Genomic DNA, 19,377 nt, shown 5'->3' with positions numbered 1-19,377 from the left:
GATTATAGTTTAGATATTATTGTAACTGTTGAGTGGATTTCTGTTTAACTTTTATATGTTGATATTATTTTATACTATTCTAATGATTATTGAATGTTACTTTGTTGGTGTAGGTTGCCTATTTTAAAGTTTTACTATCACTTTTTTATATTGCATTCGATTGTTATAAGATGTACAGTGGTACCTCGGGTTAAGTACTTAATTAGTTCCAGAGGTCCGTTCTTAACCTGAAACTGTTCTTAACCTGAAGCACCACTTTAGCTAATGGGGCCTCCTGCTGCTGCCGCACTGCCGGAGCACGATTTCTGTTCTCATCCTGAAGCAAAGTTCTTAACCCGAGGTACTATTTCTGGGTTAGCGGAGTCCGTAACCTGAAGCGTATGTAACCTGAAGCGTATGTAACCCGAGGTTTCTTCAGCTTGTAAACCGCCTTGGGTATTGTAAGATAGAAAGGCGGTATACAAATTAATAATAATAATAATAATAGCTCAGTAGTTAGAACATCTGCTCTGCATGCAGAAGTTTAAAGCCTAGTGTCTCCAGAATTGGGATAAGGCTCCCTGTCTGAAGCCCCAAAGAGTCGCTGCCAGTCAGAGTAGACAATACTGATGGGCCAGTATAGGGCAGCTTCGGATGTTCCTGTGTCTTAAGGGAAGGGCTGTCGCTCAGTGGCAGAGTACAAGGTACGCATGCAAATGGCCCCAGGTTTGATCCCTGTGACTTCCAGGTGGGATTGGGGTAAGAGTCCAAGATGGTATGGGGGCTGGCCAGCCTAGTTGTCCTCCTCTTGATGCTGGAGATCCTTTTGTCCCTGACTAACGTTGTGCGACAGGCTTGTTTCAGGAAAAACCTCGTAATCTGCAGAATAACATCCGCACCTCTCTGGAGAAGAAGAAGCGGGGATCTGGCCTTGTGTGGGGTAGCCGAGGAAGCGCTGCAGGGGATGGAATCGTACAAGGTGAGTTAACCCTGCTCTTTAGCCTCAAACGTGCCCAAAACAGCTCACATATGATTAATAGAAACATGGCAATCTAAAAGTCACCACACAAAAGGAAAGAGAGGGGAGGAGGGAAGAGGAAAATATGCAAACATAGACACCATTTCTTTACCTCAGGTTGTTCTCTTGCTGGGTACATCTTGGATTGAGAAATGTAGTACAGTGGTACCTCAGGTTGAGTACTTCATTCGTTCCGGAGGTCCGTTCTTAACCTGAAACTGGGGCCTCCCGCTGCCACTGCACCGCTGTAGCACGATTTTTGTTCTCATCCTGAAGCAAAGTTCTTAACCCGAGGTATTATTTCTGGGTTAGCAGAGTCTGTAACCTGAAGCGTATGCAACCCGAAGTACCACTGTACAGTGGTACCTCGGGTTAAGAACTTATTTCGTTCTGGAGGTCCGTTCTTAACCTGAAACCCTTCTTAACCTGAGATACCACTTTAGCTAATGGAGCCTCCCTCTGTTGCCGTGCTGCCATGGCGCGATTTCTGTTCTCATCCTGAAGCAAAGTTCTTAACCCGAGGTACTATTTCTGGGTTTGCGGAGTCTGTAACCTGAAGCGTCTGTAACCTGAAGCGTATGTAACCCGAGGTACCACTGTATAAGCCTTCTATTTTTCTGCATGTGTCACTGATTTAGGCTTGGGTGAAGGCAAGCTCAGAACAAATATTCATACAGAGATGGGACAGGCTGCCTCTTTCTCTTGCCGGTGTCGCACCTCTGCATGTGGAATGATTTGAACCATTCAGTCGCACGTCACATCCACACATACATTTAAAGTATGATGCTTCCTCCAAAGACTGATGGGAACCGTAGTCAACCCCTCAGAGCTGCAACTTAACAAAATACAGTTCCTAGGATTCTTGGGGGTGGCGGTGGGGAAGCCATGTGATTTAAATGCATTTTGGATTCATGGCGTGGCTAGGATATTCCACATGGAAAAGGAACGGATCCGACAATCCATCCCCCCCAGTGGCAGAATGTGAACAATAGCAGTGACTCATTCAGAGAAACAGAAGTCAGCCTCCTCTGTGAATATGCTGCCTTTAGAGAACCTTTAACCCCCCGACATAGGGACGCAGGTGGCGCTTTGGGTTAAACCAAAGAGCCTAGGACTTGCCGATCAGAAGGTCGGCAGTTCGAATCCCCGCGACAGGATGAGCTCCCGTTGCTCAGTCCCTGCTCCTGCCAACCTAGCAGTTTGAAAGCACGTCAAAGTGCAAGTAGATAAATAGGTACCACTCCGGCGGGAAGGTAAACGGCGTTTCCGTGCGCTGCTTTGGTTCGCCAGAAGCGGCTTAGTCATGCTGGCCACATGACCCAGAAGCTGTACGCCGGCTCCCTCGGCCAGTAAAGCGAGATGAGCGCTGCAACCCCAGAGTCAGTCACGACTGGACCTAATGGTCAGGGGTCCCTTTACCTTTACCTTTACCCCCCCCAAAACAATGGTTTTCTCTTAGTCCTCTGCTGGCCCCCAGGTCTGGGAAGGTCTGGAAGGCTCGTCTAGCCCAATTGTTTGGGGTGATGTTGAGGGCGAAGTCCGGCTGGTGGGTGGATTTTTCAGGGCTCCCTCAGGCTGACTGTACCATGTTCTGCAGCAGACCCCCAAGGAACAGTCTACATCTTCAAATCCAAAGGCAAAGGGCGGCCAGTGGTCTACAGATTCTCTCTCAATGCCACCGTCCCGGCGCCGTGGCAGACGGTGTCAGCAGGAGACGGGGACATCCCCTCTTTCCTGGTGAGTTTCTAGAGCGCCTATCAATTACCCGTGTGGCTGAGACGCAGTGCTCTCATTAATACAGCTCCATGCAGGGCAGGGAAGGCTGAGATATGGGGAACGTCTCTGGGGTAAACGCATGGGATTTCCTCCCCCCCCCCCCCGAATCCTGTTGCACGATGTGAGACTGGTTTTATTTGTATATTATTTGTAATGTCTGATAGCGCTCAAGGTTCCCTGTTTAGGGCAGGAGAGGGGAACATTTGTCCCTCCCGATGTCACTAAACTGCACTTGGCCTCACCCACTGCTATCTCATGGAATTTGCAGGGAATTTTTCCCTGTTTAGGGAAGTTTCTAATGTTCTTATTCACCGGTATTTATTTATTATTTCATATTCTGTTGGGAGCTGCCCAGAGTGGCTAGGGAAACCCAGTCAGATGGGTGGGATATAAATATTATTATTATTATTATTTAGAATCGTAGAGTTGGGTGGAGTATATTATTATTATTATTATTATTATTATTATTATTAGAATCATAGAGTTGGAAGGAACCCAGAGGGTCATCTAGCCCAACCCCCTGTCATGCAGGAATCTCCTCAAAAGAATCCCCGACAGATGGCCCAACCAGCCTCTGTTTAAAAGGAAAGGGAGTCTTGCCATCCAAAAGTCATTCCTAATGTCTAGTCCTTGTAATTTGCATCCATTGGTTGCTGGTTAGAGGGAACTGGGCTTGTGCAATAGTTTTAGCACACAATCTGGTGTGTGTGGGTATGTGTAGGTGTCTACACAGCAAGCCCAAAAGCCCTTATCTCCTGGTATGCCCCGCGGAGGACCTTAAGGTCCACAAATGACAACACCTTGGCGGTCCCAAGTCGCAAGGTGGTTAGATTGGTCTCAACTAGGGCCAGGGCCTTTTCAGTACTGGCCCCGACATGGTGGAACACTCTGTCTCAAGAGATCAAGGCCCTGCGACACTTGACATCTTTCTGCAGGGCCTGCAAGACAGTCTGACCCTTATGTTTCCCTCCCCTTTTGATTTTGATCTATGAGCTACTTTTAAAATGAGGCTGCATTTTAAATTGCATTTTAACCTGTATTTTAAATTGGTTTATGATGATGAGGATGATGATGATGATGCTATTACTGTAATTTTAATGGTGTTAGCTGCCCTGAGCCCAGCTCTGGCCGGGGAGGGCGGGGTATAAATAAATTTGTTATTATTATTATTATTGTTGTTATTTATTTATTTATTTATTTATTTATTTATTTATTTATTATCATCTAGTTGCCACTTCATGCAGGGGAAAGTGTGCGGTGCTAATATCTCTCTCTTCTTTTTTTTACGTCCCATTTTCCTCGGCTCCGAGACATGTGTTAGTGAAGTCTTCTGTTTTCATTAATCCATTGCTTAGGTGTATAGAGTTCCTTACGGTAACTTCACCAAGAGGCTGACCGCTTGTATGTCCACAGTAGGGCATGTCCAACAGACGGGCCCCAAGAAGTGGATGGTGACTACCTTGTCGTGTGACGCCAAGAGAGGGTGGAAATTCGACTTCAGTTTCTACGTGGCTGCAAAGGAACAGCAGCGCACGAGGTAAACGCCCGGTGACTAAACTCTGACATGGGTTAGAATAGACCAGGAGGGTCATCTAGTCCATGGGTAGGCAAACTAAGACCTGGGGGCCAGATACAGCCCAATCTAAATCCGGCCCACGGACAGTCCGGGAATCCGTGTGTTTTTACATGAGTAGAATGTGTCCTTTTATTTAAAATGCATCTCTGGGTTATTTGTGGGGCATAGGAATTTGTTCATATTTCCCCCCAAAAAATATAGTCTGGCCCCCCGCAAGGTCTGAAGGACAGTGGACCAGCCTTCTGCTGAAAAAAATTGCTGACCCCTATTTTTTATTAATTTTTTCAATTACAATCCAATAATAACCTCATTATAACAATACCAAATAATAATATAACTACTAATACCCAGTGCTTTTTTCTGGGGGGGACGCAGGGGGATGGATACCCCTAAACATTTTGTGAATCTTTGTACTTTTGTCCATTTACTGTGTTTATTTTTCCCTATTTGAACTATAACATGGTGATTTTCTTGAGTCAAAACGAGAGTACCCCTAAACATTATTTTAGAAAAGAAAGCACTGCTAATACCAATCATCCAAATACCGAATTATATGATTTAGGTGCCCCCCCCCGCCCGCGTGCTAGAATTGATGGTTTGATGCTTTTCTTTATTTCTGCGTTCCAAAATCTTATTAATTTCAATTGCTTTCTAATCAAAATAATAATCCCTTATACAACAACTGCAATACAGTCGTACCTCTTTTTATTTCAGTCTCCGGTTGTGTTTTTTCAGGATACGAATGCGGCAAACCTGAAAGTGTATGCTTCCAGATTTCGCCTCATGCACATGCGCAGAAGTGCTCAGCGCATTTCGCGCATGCACAGAAGTGGCACTCTACTTGCAGACTTTTCGGGGTGCGAATGACACCCCGGAATAGATCGAGTCCCTAACTAGAGGTACCACTGTATTAATAACTACCATTCATGCTGACACATTAAGTGATTTATAGAACTACAAGTGAGGCACTCAAACTATATCCTTGTTCTTCCTGTGTGTGACAATTATTCTGTCCGCTGAGTTTCTTCCTGTCCTTATAAAATGTTATATCTATCTTTCCCCGGTTGTTGCTGTTCTCCATCATTCCTTGGGCGGTGCTGATATCCCATTGTTGTTTCAGAAATTTCTCCATCGCACCATCCCATGCTTTGTTGTTTTGCAACTTTAACAACAGCTACAGCAGCCAAAAGCACATTAAAGTGCAAGTAGATAAATAGGTACCGCTCCAGCGGGAAGGTAAACGGTGTTTCCATGCGCTGCTCTGGTTCGCCAGAAGCGGCTTAGTCATGCTGGCCACATGACCCAGAAGCTGTACGCCAGCTCCCTCGGCCAATAAAGCGAGATGAGTGCTGCAACCCCAGAGTCTGTCATGACTGGACCTAATGGTCAGGGGTCCCTTTACCTTTACCTTTACAGCAGCCGCATTCTTGGCTGGGGTCCCCTTTATGCCTCGTATAACCCCTGTTTTAAAGCAGCTGCACTGGCAGTTCATTTCCAGGCCGAGTTCAAGGAGCATAAAGCCTTAAATGTCTCAGGCCTGATATACCTGGAAGATTGCCTTCTTCCCTACCAACCTTCTTGGGTGCTGAGATTGACAGAGGGGGCTCTCTTGGCCGTTCCTGGACGAGAGTCTTTTCTGTGGTGGCCCCGAAACTGCAGAACTCTCTCCCCACAGAGGTGCAGAAGGTGCCTTCAATTCACAGCTTCTGGCAGATGCTGAAGGTGTCCTTCTTTACATCTGTGGTGTATGTTTTTAGACTCTACCTTATTTTTGTGATTGGAAGTTCCTCTTAATTGTTTGTTTCTTTAATTTAAGAAAGCATATGCACACAGATATAAAGAAAGACAGGGCAACTGAATTAAAATTAGACATAATTTGGGTTGTTTTGTTCACAGTCCCTGGGCAAAGGATTATTCTTTTTATTATTGGGTGCTGAAGTAGTGACATCTCACTCTCCGCCCCCCCCCCTGATTTTAATTATTTCATTTTATTACATATAACTGTGCAAATGTTTGAGAGATACAGAAGCTTACTGTGGTGTGCCTGTTTGGCATCATATGGCCCATGACTTAAAAAAATTAACCAACGCAGAGCAGATAAATGGCTTTTGTAGAGGGAGAAAATCAATGCCACAAACGATAAGATCATGTTTCCATATTGCGTTATAATGCTATAACCTGCCCTGGGACCTTAGGGTGAATGGCAGGTAATAAATATATTTTACTAGTAAAAGTAATAATAGAAGTATAGAAGTATAATAGAAGTATAATAGAAATAATAGAAGTAGTAATAGAAATACCAATTGGGTGTGTGTATGCATTTTTTTTAAAGTGGTACCTTGCCCTGGACCCTGAAGGTACAGTCTATATAATCCCATAGAAAATCCCTATACAGTGGTATCTTGGTTCTCAAACTTAATCCGTTTCGGAAGTCTGTTCCAAAACCAAAGCGTTCCAAAACCAAGGTGCGCTTTCCCATAGAAAGTAATGCAAAATGGATTAATATGTTCCAGACTTTTAAAAACAACCCCTAAAACAGCAATTTAACATGAATTTTGCTATCTAACGAGACTATTGATCCGTAAAATGAAAGGAATAAACAACGTACTGCAGTCACACAATCAATCAATCAGTAGGTGAACTGGATTCCACACAGTCACAAAAACGAAACAAAAAAGCCGCAAAAACAGACAGACCTCAGCGTAACACTCAAAACAGAAGTGTGCCACTCAAATCGGAAGCGTAACACTCAAAACGGAGCATGTTCGGCTTCCGGAAAATGTTCGCAAACCGGAACACTTACTTCCAGGTTTGCAGTGTTTGGGTTCCAAGTTGTTTGAGTTCCAAGGCATTTGAGAACCAGGGTACCACTATATAATCCCATAGAATCCTATAGAAAAGTGGCAAAATATGAGTGGCAAAATATTGACAAGTCAGGACATTCACCATCCTTTGTTGCCCTATCGGCAGACGATTTACCTGTTGGCCTCTGCTGTCAAAGCTGCAAAATCTGAGTCAACTCTGTTGGACGGAGGAGGAGATGCAGACATCGAAACGGTTTTGCCACGTCCCTGAAGCCCCAAGGGATGAGCGTGATGTTCTGTAGTGCTCGTATTGATCGTCCAGCTTCATTACTCTCCTCTTTCCTTCTTCTAGGAAGCTCTACTTTGCCCAGTCCCACAAGCCCCCTTACCACGGCCGAGTCTGCATGGCTCCACCCGGCTGCCTCCTTAGCTCCAGCCCCGATGGACCAAACAAAGGATTCTTGTACGTGCCGAGCGAGAAAGGTGAGATGAAGTGGGATTTGTGTGGCTTCGATAAGAACGTCAGAAAAAGCCCCATTGGAGCAGGTCAGTGGGTCATCTAGTCTAGCATCTTCTCAGATGTCTGTGGGAAAGCTGCAAGCAGAATACAAGCACATGAGCCCTCTCCCCCTCTGACCCTGGAGACAGAGCTTATTCTTCTTCCTTCTTTGGTGATCCCATGTAGCTGAGTAATAATAATAATAATAATTTTTTATTTGTACCCCGCCCATCTGGCTGGTTTCCCCAGCCACTCTGGGCGACTTCCAAGAAAGATTAAAAATGCATTAAAATGTCACACATTAAAAACTTCCCTGAACAGGGCTGCCTTCAGATGTCTTCTAAATGTCAGGTAGTTGTTTATCTCTTTGACATGGGAGGGCGTTCCACAGGGCGGATGCCACTACCGAGAAAGCCTTCTGCCTGGTTCCCTGTAACTTTGCTTCTTGCAGTGAGGGAACCGCCAGAAGGCCCTCGGCGCTGGACCTCAGCATCCGGGCAGAATGATGGGGGTGGAGATGCTCCTTCAGGTATACTGGGCTGAGGCCGTTTAGGGCCTTAAAGGTCAGCACCAACACTTTGAACTGTGCTTGGAAGCGTACTGGGATTGTCTTCCCTAAACATGGTCTTAACAGTGAGTCAGTAAGTGACTGTGGAGGCCAATTCTGGATCCACACGTCCTTCCACAGTGGGGACATTGGTTTCTGGGTGGGAGTTGATCACGGTGAGGGTTTGCCAAGCGTGCCTTCCTCTTAGCACGTTTCTCCCTTGCGTCCTGAGTTCGAGTGTCTTCAAAGTCCATGACACTTTGGGTAAAGGCTGTTCTCCAACTGGAGGGCTCACAGGCAAGTGTTTCCCAGTTGTCGGTGTTTATACTACTTTTTTATATATATAGATTTGCCTTGAGACAGTCTTTAAACTTCTTTTGTTGACCACCAGTATTACGCTTTCCATTTTTAAGTTCAGAACAGAGTAGTTGTTTTGGAAGATGATAATCAGGCACCCACACAACATGACCAGTCCAACAAAGTTGATGTTGAAGAATCATCGCTTCGACACTGGGGAACTTTGCTTCTTCCAATTCCAGTAGTTTGTCTGTCTTCCCAAGTGATGTGTAAAATAGTCTCCTCTTCCTATAGATTTAATTAATCCTATTTTAATGCCATCTACACTGGTAGCATGGGGACGCGGGTGGCGCTGTGGGTTAAACCACAGAGCTTAGGACTTGCCAATCAGAAAGTCAGCGGTTCGAATCCCTGTGACGGGGTGAGCTCCCGTTGCTCGGTCCTTGCTCCTGCCAACCTAGCAGTTCAATAGCATGTCAAAGTGCAGGTAGGTAGATAAATAGATACCACTCCAACAGGAAGATAAATGGCATTTCTGTGGGCTGCTCTGGTTCGCCAGAAGCGGCTTAGTCATGCTGGCCACATGACCCGGAAGCTGTACACTGGCTCCCTCGGCCAATAAAGCGAGGTGAGCACCACAACCCCAGAGTCGGTCACGACTGGACCTGATGGTCAAGGGTCCCTTTACCTTTTACACTGGTAGCATCAGTTCCCTCAAAGCATCAGCATGTTTCTTGGTCACAGCTCTGGCTTATCAACCAGCTACAAAACCTCCCCTTCCCTCTTTCCTGACTCCTGCTTCCCATCCTGAGCAGGCAAGGAGTAGCAGGATCATGATCCATCAAGGGCAATTCAGCAAATGCCTTGAATCACATTTGTGCAATTGACACAGCCTCAGTTTGTTGCCAGAGTCGAGCCACATTAGATTACCGTAATAACCTGCAGTTTCATAAGAGTATATATTTAAAGCAGGTGGATAAATGAGTAAATTAAGTTAATTTGGATAGGTGAAAAATATTAAAAATAAATTTAAGGAACCGCAGAAAGAGGGGGAAGGAAGTCGAGTTTTGAAATGTGAAAATGATTGGGAAATTATTGAAATGTATAAAACTGGAAATCATAAATAAAAAATGTGTCGAGCCACATTGGGTTGACTCAGAAATGAAACAGAACTAACTCTGTCTCTTTTTAAAAGACCTCGCCAGAAATAGCCTGGTTATTTTTCTGAAGCCCAATCTCACGGTTGCAAAGGCCACATTTCAAAGTGTTGCTCCTGACCTTTTGAAAGTGCTAAGTGGTTTGGGGCCTGGTTATCCAAAGGAACACCTATGTTCCTGTAAACCTGTGTAGACCTTCAGACTGGTCCCGGGAGTTGTGCCCTTTTCCTCTCATCATGTTTTGCAAAGGCATCAGACTGATAGATACCAGACTGGCCTTTTTGGGGGTGGCCCCCGTGCCAGTGGAATTCCCTCCCGTGGGATCTGCTTCATGTCGCTGCTGCTCTGGATGTTTTTTAAATGGGCCTCGAAGATTCACTTGCTTCCAGGGCAAACCTAACAAGGGATTGGTGGAGTATCAGATTTACTGGCACATCCAAAGTCTTGCTGACTCCTTGCTGAAGAAGTTGGAAGGCATATTTTATTTCCTCTTTTTGCTGCATCAGATCCATGCTCTTGCAAGTGAGGGAGCTGAGGATCAGGCCCCTCAGGGGAGCCTCAAAACGTTGCACCCAGCAAAACCCTGCTTCTGTATATTGAGGGGCTTTCCACTGGCTACCCTCTGTGAGAGAACCCCTGGCAGTAGCATCTCACCTGCCAGGATGGAGACTGAGATTTCCACCACCACCAGTTCTACTTATCTCTGTTGTGCAGCGTTCAAAGGATGGTGGAGAATGCATCCTGGAAAGAGAGACAGATAAAGCGTTTGTTTTCATTCGACTCAGGACAAATAGCCCTTGCAGTGAAGCTGTCATTGGCTTCGAATCCTGGCGGCTGTCCACTGTCGGAGGCAGGAAATGCTTCTGAATACAGTGGTACCTTGGTTTAAGAACAGCTTAGTTTCTTAGCACCTTATAGACCAAGTAAGTTTGTTCTGGTATAAGCTTTTGTGTGCATGCACACTTCTTCAGATGCACACGAAAGCTTGTTGTTGTTGTTTAGTCGTTTAGTTGTGTCTGACTCTTCGTGACCCCATGGACCAGAACACGCCAGGCACTCCTGTCTTCTACTGCCTCCCGCAGTTTCGTCAAACTCATGCTGGTAGCTTCGAGAACACTGTCCAACCATCTCATCCTCTGTCGTCCCCTTCTCCTTGTGCCCTCCATCTTTCCCAACATCAGGGTCTTTTCCAGGGAGTCTTCTCTTCTCATGAGGTGGCCAAAGTATTGGAGCCTCAGCTTCAGGATCTGTCCTTCCAGTGAGCACTCAGGGCTGACTTCCTTCAGAATGGATAGGTTTGATCTTCTTGCAGTCCATGAGACTCTCAAGAGTCTCCTCCAGCACCATAATTCAAAAGCATCAATTCTTCGGCGATCAGCCTTCTTTATGGTCCAGCTCTCACTTCCATACATCACTACTGGGAAAACCATAGCTTTAACTATACGGACCTTTGTTGGCAAGGTGATGTCTCTGCTTTTCACCAGAACAAACTTAGTCGGTCTTAGGGGTAGGCAACCTAAGGCCCAATTGCCACAAGCGGCCCACAGGGGTCGTTTAACCTGCCCCTGAACCAAGCTAACTGCTTGGTGAGTCCCCACGCGCTGTGCTAAACTGGCGCAGTGCAGTGCGGGGACTTGCTTCCACAGTACCGAAAATTCCATCTGTGCAGACACAGAAGCCAGAAATTGTGGCTGTGAGCGTGCAAGCGGAGAGCCCATGAAGGGATCTCTGCTGCAGTGAACCAGCCCATGTGAGGTAAACCTTGCCGACCCCTGGTCTATAAGGTGCTACTGGACAATTTTTATTTTTATTATTTTTTACTGTGTCAGACCAACACAGCTACCTACCTGAGCTTAGTTTATGAACAGCTTGGATTAAGAATGCTGCAAACCCAGAAGCAGGTGTTTTGGTTTGTGAACTTTGCCTTGGAAGCAGAATATGTTTCACTTCCTGTTGAGTGTGTTCCATTTGTAACTTGTGTCCCCCGCTGCTATGGGAAAGCACGTTTTAGTTTAAGAACGCTTTGGTTTAAGAACGGACTTCCGGAACAGATTAAGTTCGTAAACCAAGGTACCACTCTATTAGTTGCTGGAAACTGCGGGGGGGGGGGGTCTTGTGCTTGGATCCTGCAAACAGGTATCTGGTTGGCTACTGTGAGAACAGACTACGGGAGGCTACCTTTGAAGGTGACCCAGAAATTGCAACTAATCCTGAATGCGGCAGCTAGACTGGTGACTGGGAGTGGCTGCCGAGACCACATAACACCGGTCCTGAAAGACCTACATTGGCTCCCAGTATGTTTCCGAGCACAATTCAAAGTGTTGGTGCTGACCTTTAAAGCCCTAAACAGCCTTGGCACAGTATACCGGAAGGAGTGTCTCCACCCCCATCGTTCAGCCTGAACCCTGAGGTCCAGCTCTGAAGGCCTTCTGGCGGTTCCCTCACTGTGAGAAGTTACAGGGAACCAGGCAGAGGGCCTTCCCGGTAGTGGCGCCCGCCCTGTGGAACGCCCTCCCATCAGATGTCAAGGAAATAAACAACTATCTGACTTTTAGAAGACACCTGAAAGCAGCCCTGTTTAGGGAAGTTTTTAATGTTTGATATTTTATCATGTTTTTAATATTCTGTTGGGAGCTGCCCAGAGTGGCTGGGGAAACCCAGCCAGATGGGCAAGGTATAAATAACAAATTATGATGATGATGCTAGACCAGCTACCAGGCTCTTCATAAGTTCTTAAATTTAAACAAAGCAAATGATCCTCAACAAGATCCTAATCACCGCCTTTCTCCTGTACATCTTCTCCTCCAGCCTCCCCTAAAATCAAGTTGTCCGTCACTTCTGGATTCAACCCTTGCGGGAACGCTAGCTGTGGGAAACCGGCGGTGCGCCCCCTAGTGGACACAGGAGCCATGGTCTTTGTGGTGTTCGGGATCCTAGGGGTGAACCGCTCCCAGCGCATGGACAACCACGTCATCGGAGACATGGTACACCTGCCTTCTTGCTCAGGGGGGGAGGGTTTGGAGGGATGCAAGACCCTCTATGCTCTCCCTAGATTAGTTCTCTGGTGCTACAAGGGACCAGGTTAGAACAAATGGGTTGCACATGCAGAGAAGAAGACGAACCATGGCAGCGAGGGATGGTGAGAATCGCAGTCCAATATGCCTGCAGAGCTTCTGAAGCTGCCTGGAGACGCCACAGGGGATGGAAACTGGGAACTGCTGCATACAAAACAGATACTCTTAAAGAAGAAAATACAGTTACAGTGGTACCTCAGGTTAAGAACTTAATTCGTTCCGGAGGTCCGTTCTTAACCTGAAACTATTCTTAACCTGAGGTACCGCTTTAGTTAATGGGGCCTCCCGCTGCTGCCGCGCGGCCAGAGCCCGATTTCTGTTCTCATCCTGAAGCAAAGTTCTTAACCTGAAGCACTATTTCTGGGTTAGCGGAGTCTGTAACCTGAAGCGTATGTAACCTGAAGCATATGTAACCTGAGGTACCACTGTATAAAAGGGGAAACCTGTGAAATTTCTAAAATATTATTAGAAACGGAGGATCAAGAAGATCAGTTAAAAGAAATGTGGGAAAAGGAGACAACAGGGCAAATAGATCAAAGCTGAAGGGAAATATGGGAGAAACATATTTTGAAAATGTTGTCTAGATGAATAAAAGAAAATTATTATAAATTAATTTGGAGGTGGTATTTAACGCCAGTCAAATAAACAAGGAATATTCAGTGTTATGTTGGAGGGGGTGCTGGGAAACAGGGAATTACGTTCACATGTGGTGGAGGTGTAAATATGTACAATATTTTTTTGGGCAAAGGCTGTTTAAGGACCTAACAGAAATCACTGGGTTAAAACTGACCATAAGTCCAGACAGTAGCATTATTATCAATTAACGGTGGAAGATTCGCAGGCTAGGAAGGACATGCTCGCAAATTTATTGACAGCTTCACGAATTATGCTAGCTAGGAAGTGGAAGGGGCAAGCAAAATATAAAACGGAAGGATGGTATAAAAAGGTGTGGGATATAGCTATTGATGATAAATTAACATGTGCCATTAAGGTAAGACGGGGAATATGCAGGAGGAATGATTTTGAGGAGATAGGGAGGGTGTTTGTAGAAGGGGGTCAAACCATCACAAGAGATGTCGAAATTTTGGGAGGTTGGATAGTTCCAATGGAATGGTCTTGGTGGTGGGGTGCACATTTTGATTCTTATTGTAGCCTTATTGGAGTTCACCGATTGGGTGTGCGTTGCTCCGGGACAGGAGGAAGGAAGTCAAATGACACCGAGGTTGATTCAAAGAAAGAGTTTATTCTGCTCTCCGGATAGCAGAAGGCACTTGCGTGATCAAGTCCACAGCAAGTCCAAAGAAATGACAAGTTTCATGCAGTATATATATCCTCCAGGCACCCTCTCCCTCCTTCCCATATAAATCCAACCACGTCAGCCTATGTACGCAGGTTGACATCACATATGTTCTTGCTCTGGTATTCTTAACCATAAAAGGGAATTCCTTCCTGTACTTCTGACCATAAAAGGATCTTCCTCTTCCTACTCTTATCTTGGAGGAAGAGGTCGTCATCTCCGAGAACACGCTTTGGCGTTGTTCCGGACTTAGGTCTGTGCGTCTTTTGTAGTCAGCACATAAGATAAGGCACAGATGTGTTTTCTCTGTTTTGCTGGTGCAGTCAGGGTCATTCCTGCCGTCACAAACTGATAAAGGAGAGGGCTTTGAGCACAGCTGGGTTTTTGTTTATACATTGACTCAGAGCTCAAGTTAATGGATTTTAGCTAAGGAAAAATAGGGATTTTGGTGCAGTTTCAAACTGCCTGCACAGTCAGTTTTGGGTTTGGGAAACCCATTCCTTCATTATTTATTTATGGTTATTACTTTGTCAAGAAACCCTACAAAAAACCCCAGATTCTCTGCCCCTGAGCTCACCAGCCATTTTGCATGGGATGCTGCCATCGTACCATTTCCCGCACTGCCGGTCCCGTACAGGGCTGAGGGTCAGTCTGGATGACACGCACCCCCCGAGGTGCCCTTTCCAGCAGCGTCTCTGTTTTCCCGACTTGATCCCGTTGCCTCATGTGTTTGTCTCTTTCTGTTTGTGTCTCCTTGTGAAAGGGCAGCGTCATCTATGATGACGGCTTCGACCTCTTCAAAGAGATTGGCAACCTGTGCAGGATCTGCAAAGCTATTGCTGGCAACGTGGAGCTGGTCAAGCCAGGAGGAGCCCAGTGCCTGCCCTCGGGTATGTTGACTCCTCTTCCAGTGTTGTGGCCCACCATTTGGAGTAGGGGGGTCTTTGTTATCACAGAGGTATGCAGGACCGACAGGAAAGGGGAGGGAGCCAGTGGAAACTACTGAGGTCCAGGGTCTGGCTACCTTGCCTATGCTTCTGTCCATCTTGGTAGTCTCAAGTGAGGATAGCTCAATCAGTAGAGCAGGAGACTCTTAAACTGGGGGTTGTGGGTTTGAGCCCCACGTTGAGCAAAAAAATTCATGCATTTCATGGACTAAATTTAGACCCTTGTGGTCCCTTCCAATTCTATGATTCTATGATCATTTGCCCAATTGCTTGTGACATCCATTGTAAAATCGGTGAATTTCAAAGAAAATAATAATGCATACTGTCAGGGAACTGCCATCGGCTCAGGGGGGAGAGGTGAAAAGCCGGATGGATTACAGAGAGCCCCCAAAGATCATGGGAAGCAGCTCCTCCTTCAGCGCCAAGAGAGGAGGTGCAGACTGGGCGTCAAGAAACTACTCTGCCGGGGAAGGTTTAAGGACCGCCCACTCACGGATTCTGCCAGTGAATGAGCCAGCCACGGGAGAGTGGCGCTCTGGACAGATAAAGTTTATTTTGGCATCAAAACCAAGGCTTCACAGCCGAGCAGGGAGGCATTTGCCTGCTTGCTCTCGAGCAACCCCTTGGAAACCTAACACATACGTATCATTTTTATTTCCAAATGTTTATTCCTAGATAGACAGATAGATAGATAGATAGATAGATGATGATAGATAGATAGATAGATAGATAGATAGATGATAGATAGATAGATAGATAGATAGATAGATGATAGATAGACAGACAAATATTTATAATGCTCAGTGCATGCACAATTCTTAGTAACGCCTTGCTAACATGCCACGAACCAGGCATCTCAGAGTATTTCCAACTCCCTGTGCGCTTTGACAGCACAATCGCCACTTACTATGCGCCATCAGATTCGTAGGTTTTCATAAGCGGAAACACCCTGCGAATCCAACCAAGTTGATATGCACAATGTGGGTTATGAATGAATGAATGAATCTTTCTTTGCGTCAGCCGTCAGCCATAGCAATAAAACAAAAATACGATACACAAAGAATAGAAATAAAAAGTCCATTATGTAAAATACATTTTAGGGTTTTGAATGAATAGTCAAATAGTGGATCCTATTCTGATGGCCGCAATGTGGGTTATATATACATGGATCAGGCCGAAGGGGGCCCATCTGGTCTGGCATCGTGTCCTCATATTGCCCACCCAGGTGTCATTAACGGAAAGCCCACATGCAAGACCTGAATGCCAAGATTCTCCCATGATAACCACTCAGAAGTGTGGGATGTGAAACACAAGAGCAGTCAAGTACAACATTCCTAGAGTGAACATGTTTACACATGGGGAGGAATGTTTGTCCAGCCAGCAGGTAAACTTCCTGTTTCCTTCTGGGCTGGGACAGACTTCCTCTGCATGTGACTAGAGGTGGGCGTGGCCTCACCTGTGCAGGTAACGACAAAAGCACAGGGCAGGGCAGCCATCTCTCTCTCTTTGACTACATGCATTGAAGAAGCAACATCTGCTTTGCCAAAGATGCTCTCTTGGCTTCCAGAGAGGACAAAGGGACTGTCACCTTATGAGATAGTTTCCAGGTTCTGGGATCTGATTGTGAACAGAATGTGAGTAAACTCTTTTTTATACTTTTATAGAAGACTGTGTCATGTCTTACCTTTATGAGGGAATAAGGGGAAAATACCAGAACGGTTATTATAGAGGCTTTAGTGAGCCTGAGCAAATGCATCCACTGCAAGTTTAAAAAGGGGAATGTTACTCTGCTAGACTGTGGAACTTGTTAACACAAGTTGCAAAAGGATATAGTCAAACAATATATCCTCTCCTGCATCCCTGAACATTCTCACAAGAAGCATTGCTGCCTCCAACAGTCATCGTGACTCATAGCCTTCAAAAGCCCTCTCCTCCATGAATTTTTACATTCCTCTTCTAGAGCTTTCCAAGTCGGTGGCTATCGCCACCTCTGGTGGCAGGGAGTTCCATAGTTTAAATATGCTTTGTGTGTAGAATAACTTTTAAGCCAAGGAATGTACAAGCCAAACAATACTCATTTAGTCACAGTCTTAAGCTGGAGTTCAGGAGAAGGTAAGATAAGAACCTAAGAACAGCCTGCTGGATGCAATGAGGTTAAGGGAGTGTTCTTTCATATATGGCGAACCTGTAAAAGGGTAAAAGAGTCTTGGGAAATAATCCATAATGAATTGAAAAAAATGTTTAAAAGTACTTTCCCCCCAAAACCAGAGTCCTTTCAGTTGGGGATAATTCAGACTGAAATTCCCAGGCGTCAGAAAAGGTTATTTATGTATGCTACTACTGCGGCCCGTGTTTTATTAGCCCCAAAATGGAAAACGAATGAGGTCCCAAGAAGAATGGCAACTTAAGCTGATGGAATATGCGCAGCTTGCAGACTTAACATATAGAATAAGAGGAGAAGAAGAAGAACACACATTTAGAGAAGACTGGAAAATGTTTCTTGAATATATGGGGGGAAATTGTGTACACTTGAAAACGTTGGCAGCATTAGGATAAATTAAACAGTGCAAATAAGTTTTGATGGATTTAATAATGGAATACTGAATGGTTTAGTTTATGTAAAATATGCGGGGATTTCTGCTATGCAAAATGAACCATGGAAAGGGAAGAAGGGAAGTCACTGATATTTTAAGGATGTTTAAATGAGTGTTCTAAATTGTAAAACAAAAAAATTAATTAAAATGATAAAAAAAGAAAGAAAAGCCTTCTGGATCAGGCCAATGACCCATCTAGTTCCGGCATCCTGTTCTCACAGTGGCCAACCAGATGCCTGTGGGAAACCCACAAGCAGGATTCGAACACAAGAGCAACTCTCCACTCCTGCAGTTTCCAGGAACTGGTATTTACTGCCTCCAGTGTTCAAGTTAGAACACAGCCAAACAGGGTTAGTGTAGCCTTATTAGACTTTACCGATTGGTGGGCTCTGCGTTGCTCCCAGACGGAAGGAAGGAAGTCAAGTGACACTGAGGGTTGGTTCAGAGAAAGAGTTCTTTATTTCTGCTCTCCGGAACAGCAGAAAGGCACCTGCGTGGTCAGTCCACAGCAAGTCCAAAGAAATGAGAAATTTCATGCAGTATATGTATCCTCCAGGCACCCTCTCCCCCTTCTCCAGGAATCCAACCACGTCAGCTTGTACACCCAGGTCGACATCACAGATGTTCCTGCTCCGGCACTCTTAATCATAAAAGGGTATTCCTTCCTATACTTCTGACCATAAAGGGATATTCCTTCCTGTACTTCTGACCATAAAAGGATCTTCCTGTTTCTACTCTTATCTTGGAGCAAGAGGTCACCATCTCCAAGAACACCCTCTGGCGCTGTTCCCAGACTAGGTCTGTGCGTCTTTGTGGTCAGGATATAAGATAAGGCACAGACGTGTCTTCCCTGTTCTACTGGTACAGTCAAGGCCATCCTTGCCGTCACAAACTGATAAAGGAGAGGGCTCTGAGCACTTGTCTATACAGCCGGGTTTTTGTTTATACATTATGTATTCTGGGTTGCACAAAAAGGAACCATACATCTATCTATCCCCCTGTCTTTATAGGATATAGTATCTCCACTGTCCTTCAGATGCTGCACCCAGAATGCAAGAATCTTCCCGAGCCAAACCTCCTTCCTGGACAGCTCTCCCACGGGGCAGTGGGGGTGAAGGAAGGCAAAGTCCTGTGGATCTCCATGGCCTTCGAGTCGGTGAGGACGCCCCACCCGAATTCTGTCACCCCCATTGCAGCTGCTTTGGATTTTGAGCCAGCTGAGCTATATACTCAGAGTAGACTCCTTGAAATAAATGGACCTGAATTCACCCTGTCTGTGAACTTCAGTTGGGTCTACTCTGAGCAGGACAAGCACTGCTGACAACCTTCTGTTCTTTTGTGTACTCCTTTGTGTGTGTTATTGTCATTGAAATTCTACTCAATATCGAGCCAGAGCCAGAATTCCAATGTATGGTTAGCCAAGTAAAAACTTAAACACAATGCAGGATTCCCCAAAAATAGACCAGAGGCAATTGTATGTCATCCAGCAGAGCTTTACTGCTACAGAAGGCAAATGAGCATAATGGTCACAAATCCAATACATTCAGGATTGACGCTGTCCATAAGAAATCCAGTTGCAGCAGACTTAAACTTACAATAACTTATAATAAGTCTAAACCTTAACACTAAGTATGCTATGTACGTCAGAAGGAAGAGAGATAGAAAGAGAAAATGAAACCCAGGCTCCTTCTGGCCTTACTTTTATAGTCAGCATGACTTTGAGATAAGAGATAAGAGAATCGGTTTAAGCCAGCTGTAATCAGTCTCTCTAAATAACCCAAACATCAGGAACCTTTCAGAACCGTCTTGAAT

At 45.4% G+C, this 19,377-nt stretch overlaps 1 protein-coding gene across 3 annotated transcripts in view; it reads left to right on the top strand.

Moving 5' to 3' along the window:
• The window catches only part of DISP3 (dispatched RND transporter family member 3), a 98,485-nt gene that overhangs the window by 71,187 nt on the left and 7,921 nt on the right, over positions 1 to 19,377 (top strand). For all 3 annotated transcript variants that reach the window (XM_083628456.1, XM_083628457.1, XM_083628455.1), the window contains exons 11-17: positions 833 to 958; positions 2,595 to 2,734; positions 4,129 to 4,310; positions 7,506 to 7,636; positions 12,462 to 12,637; positions 14,788 to 14,914; positions 18,576 to 18,721. In XM_083628456.1, coding sequence (XP_083484582.1) covers positions 833 to 958; positions 2,595 to 2,734; positions 4,129 to 4,310; positions 7,506 to 7,636; positions 12,462 to 12,637; positions 14,788 to 14,914; positions 18,576 to 18,721 — 1,028 coding nt within the window. The remainder of the gene's footprint in view (positions 1 to 832; positions 959 to 2,594; positions 2,735 to 4,128; positions 4,311 to 7,505; positions 7,637 to 12,461; positions 12,638 to 14,787; positions 14,915 to 18,575; positions 18,722 to 19,377) is intronic.

This window comes from Podarcis filfolensis (genome assembly GCF_964270895.1).
Source record: "Podarcis filfolensis genome assembly, chromosome: 8".
NCBI classification, from domain to species: Eukaryota; Metazoa; Chordata; class Lepidosauria; order Squamata; family Lacertidae; genus Podarcis; species Podarcis filfolensis.
Note: the sequence above shows the minus strand (reverse complement) of the source record. Positions and strands in the feature narration are given on the sequence as shown.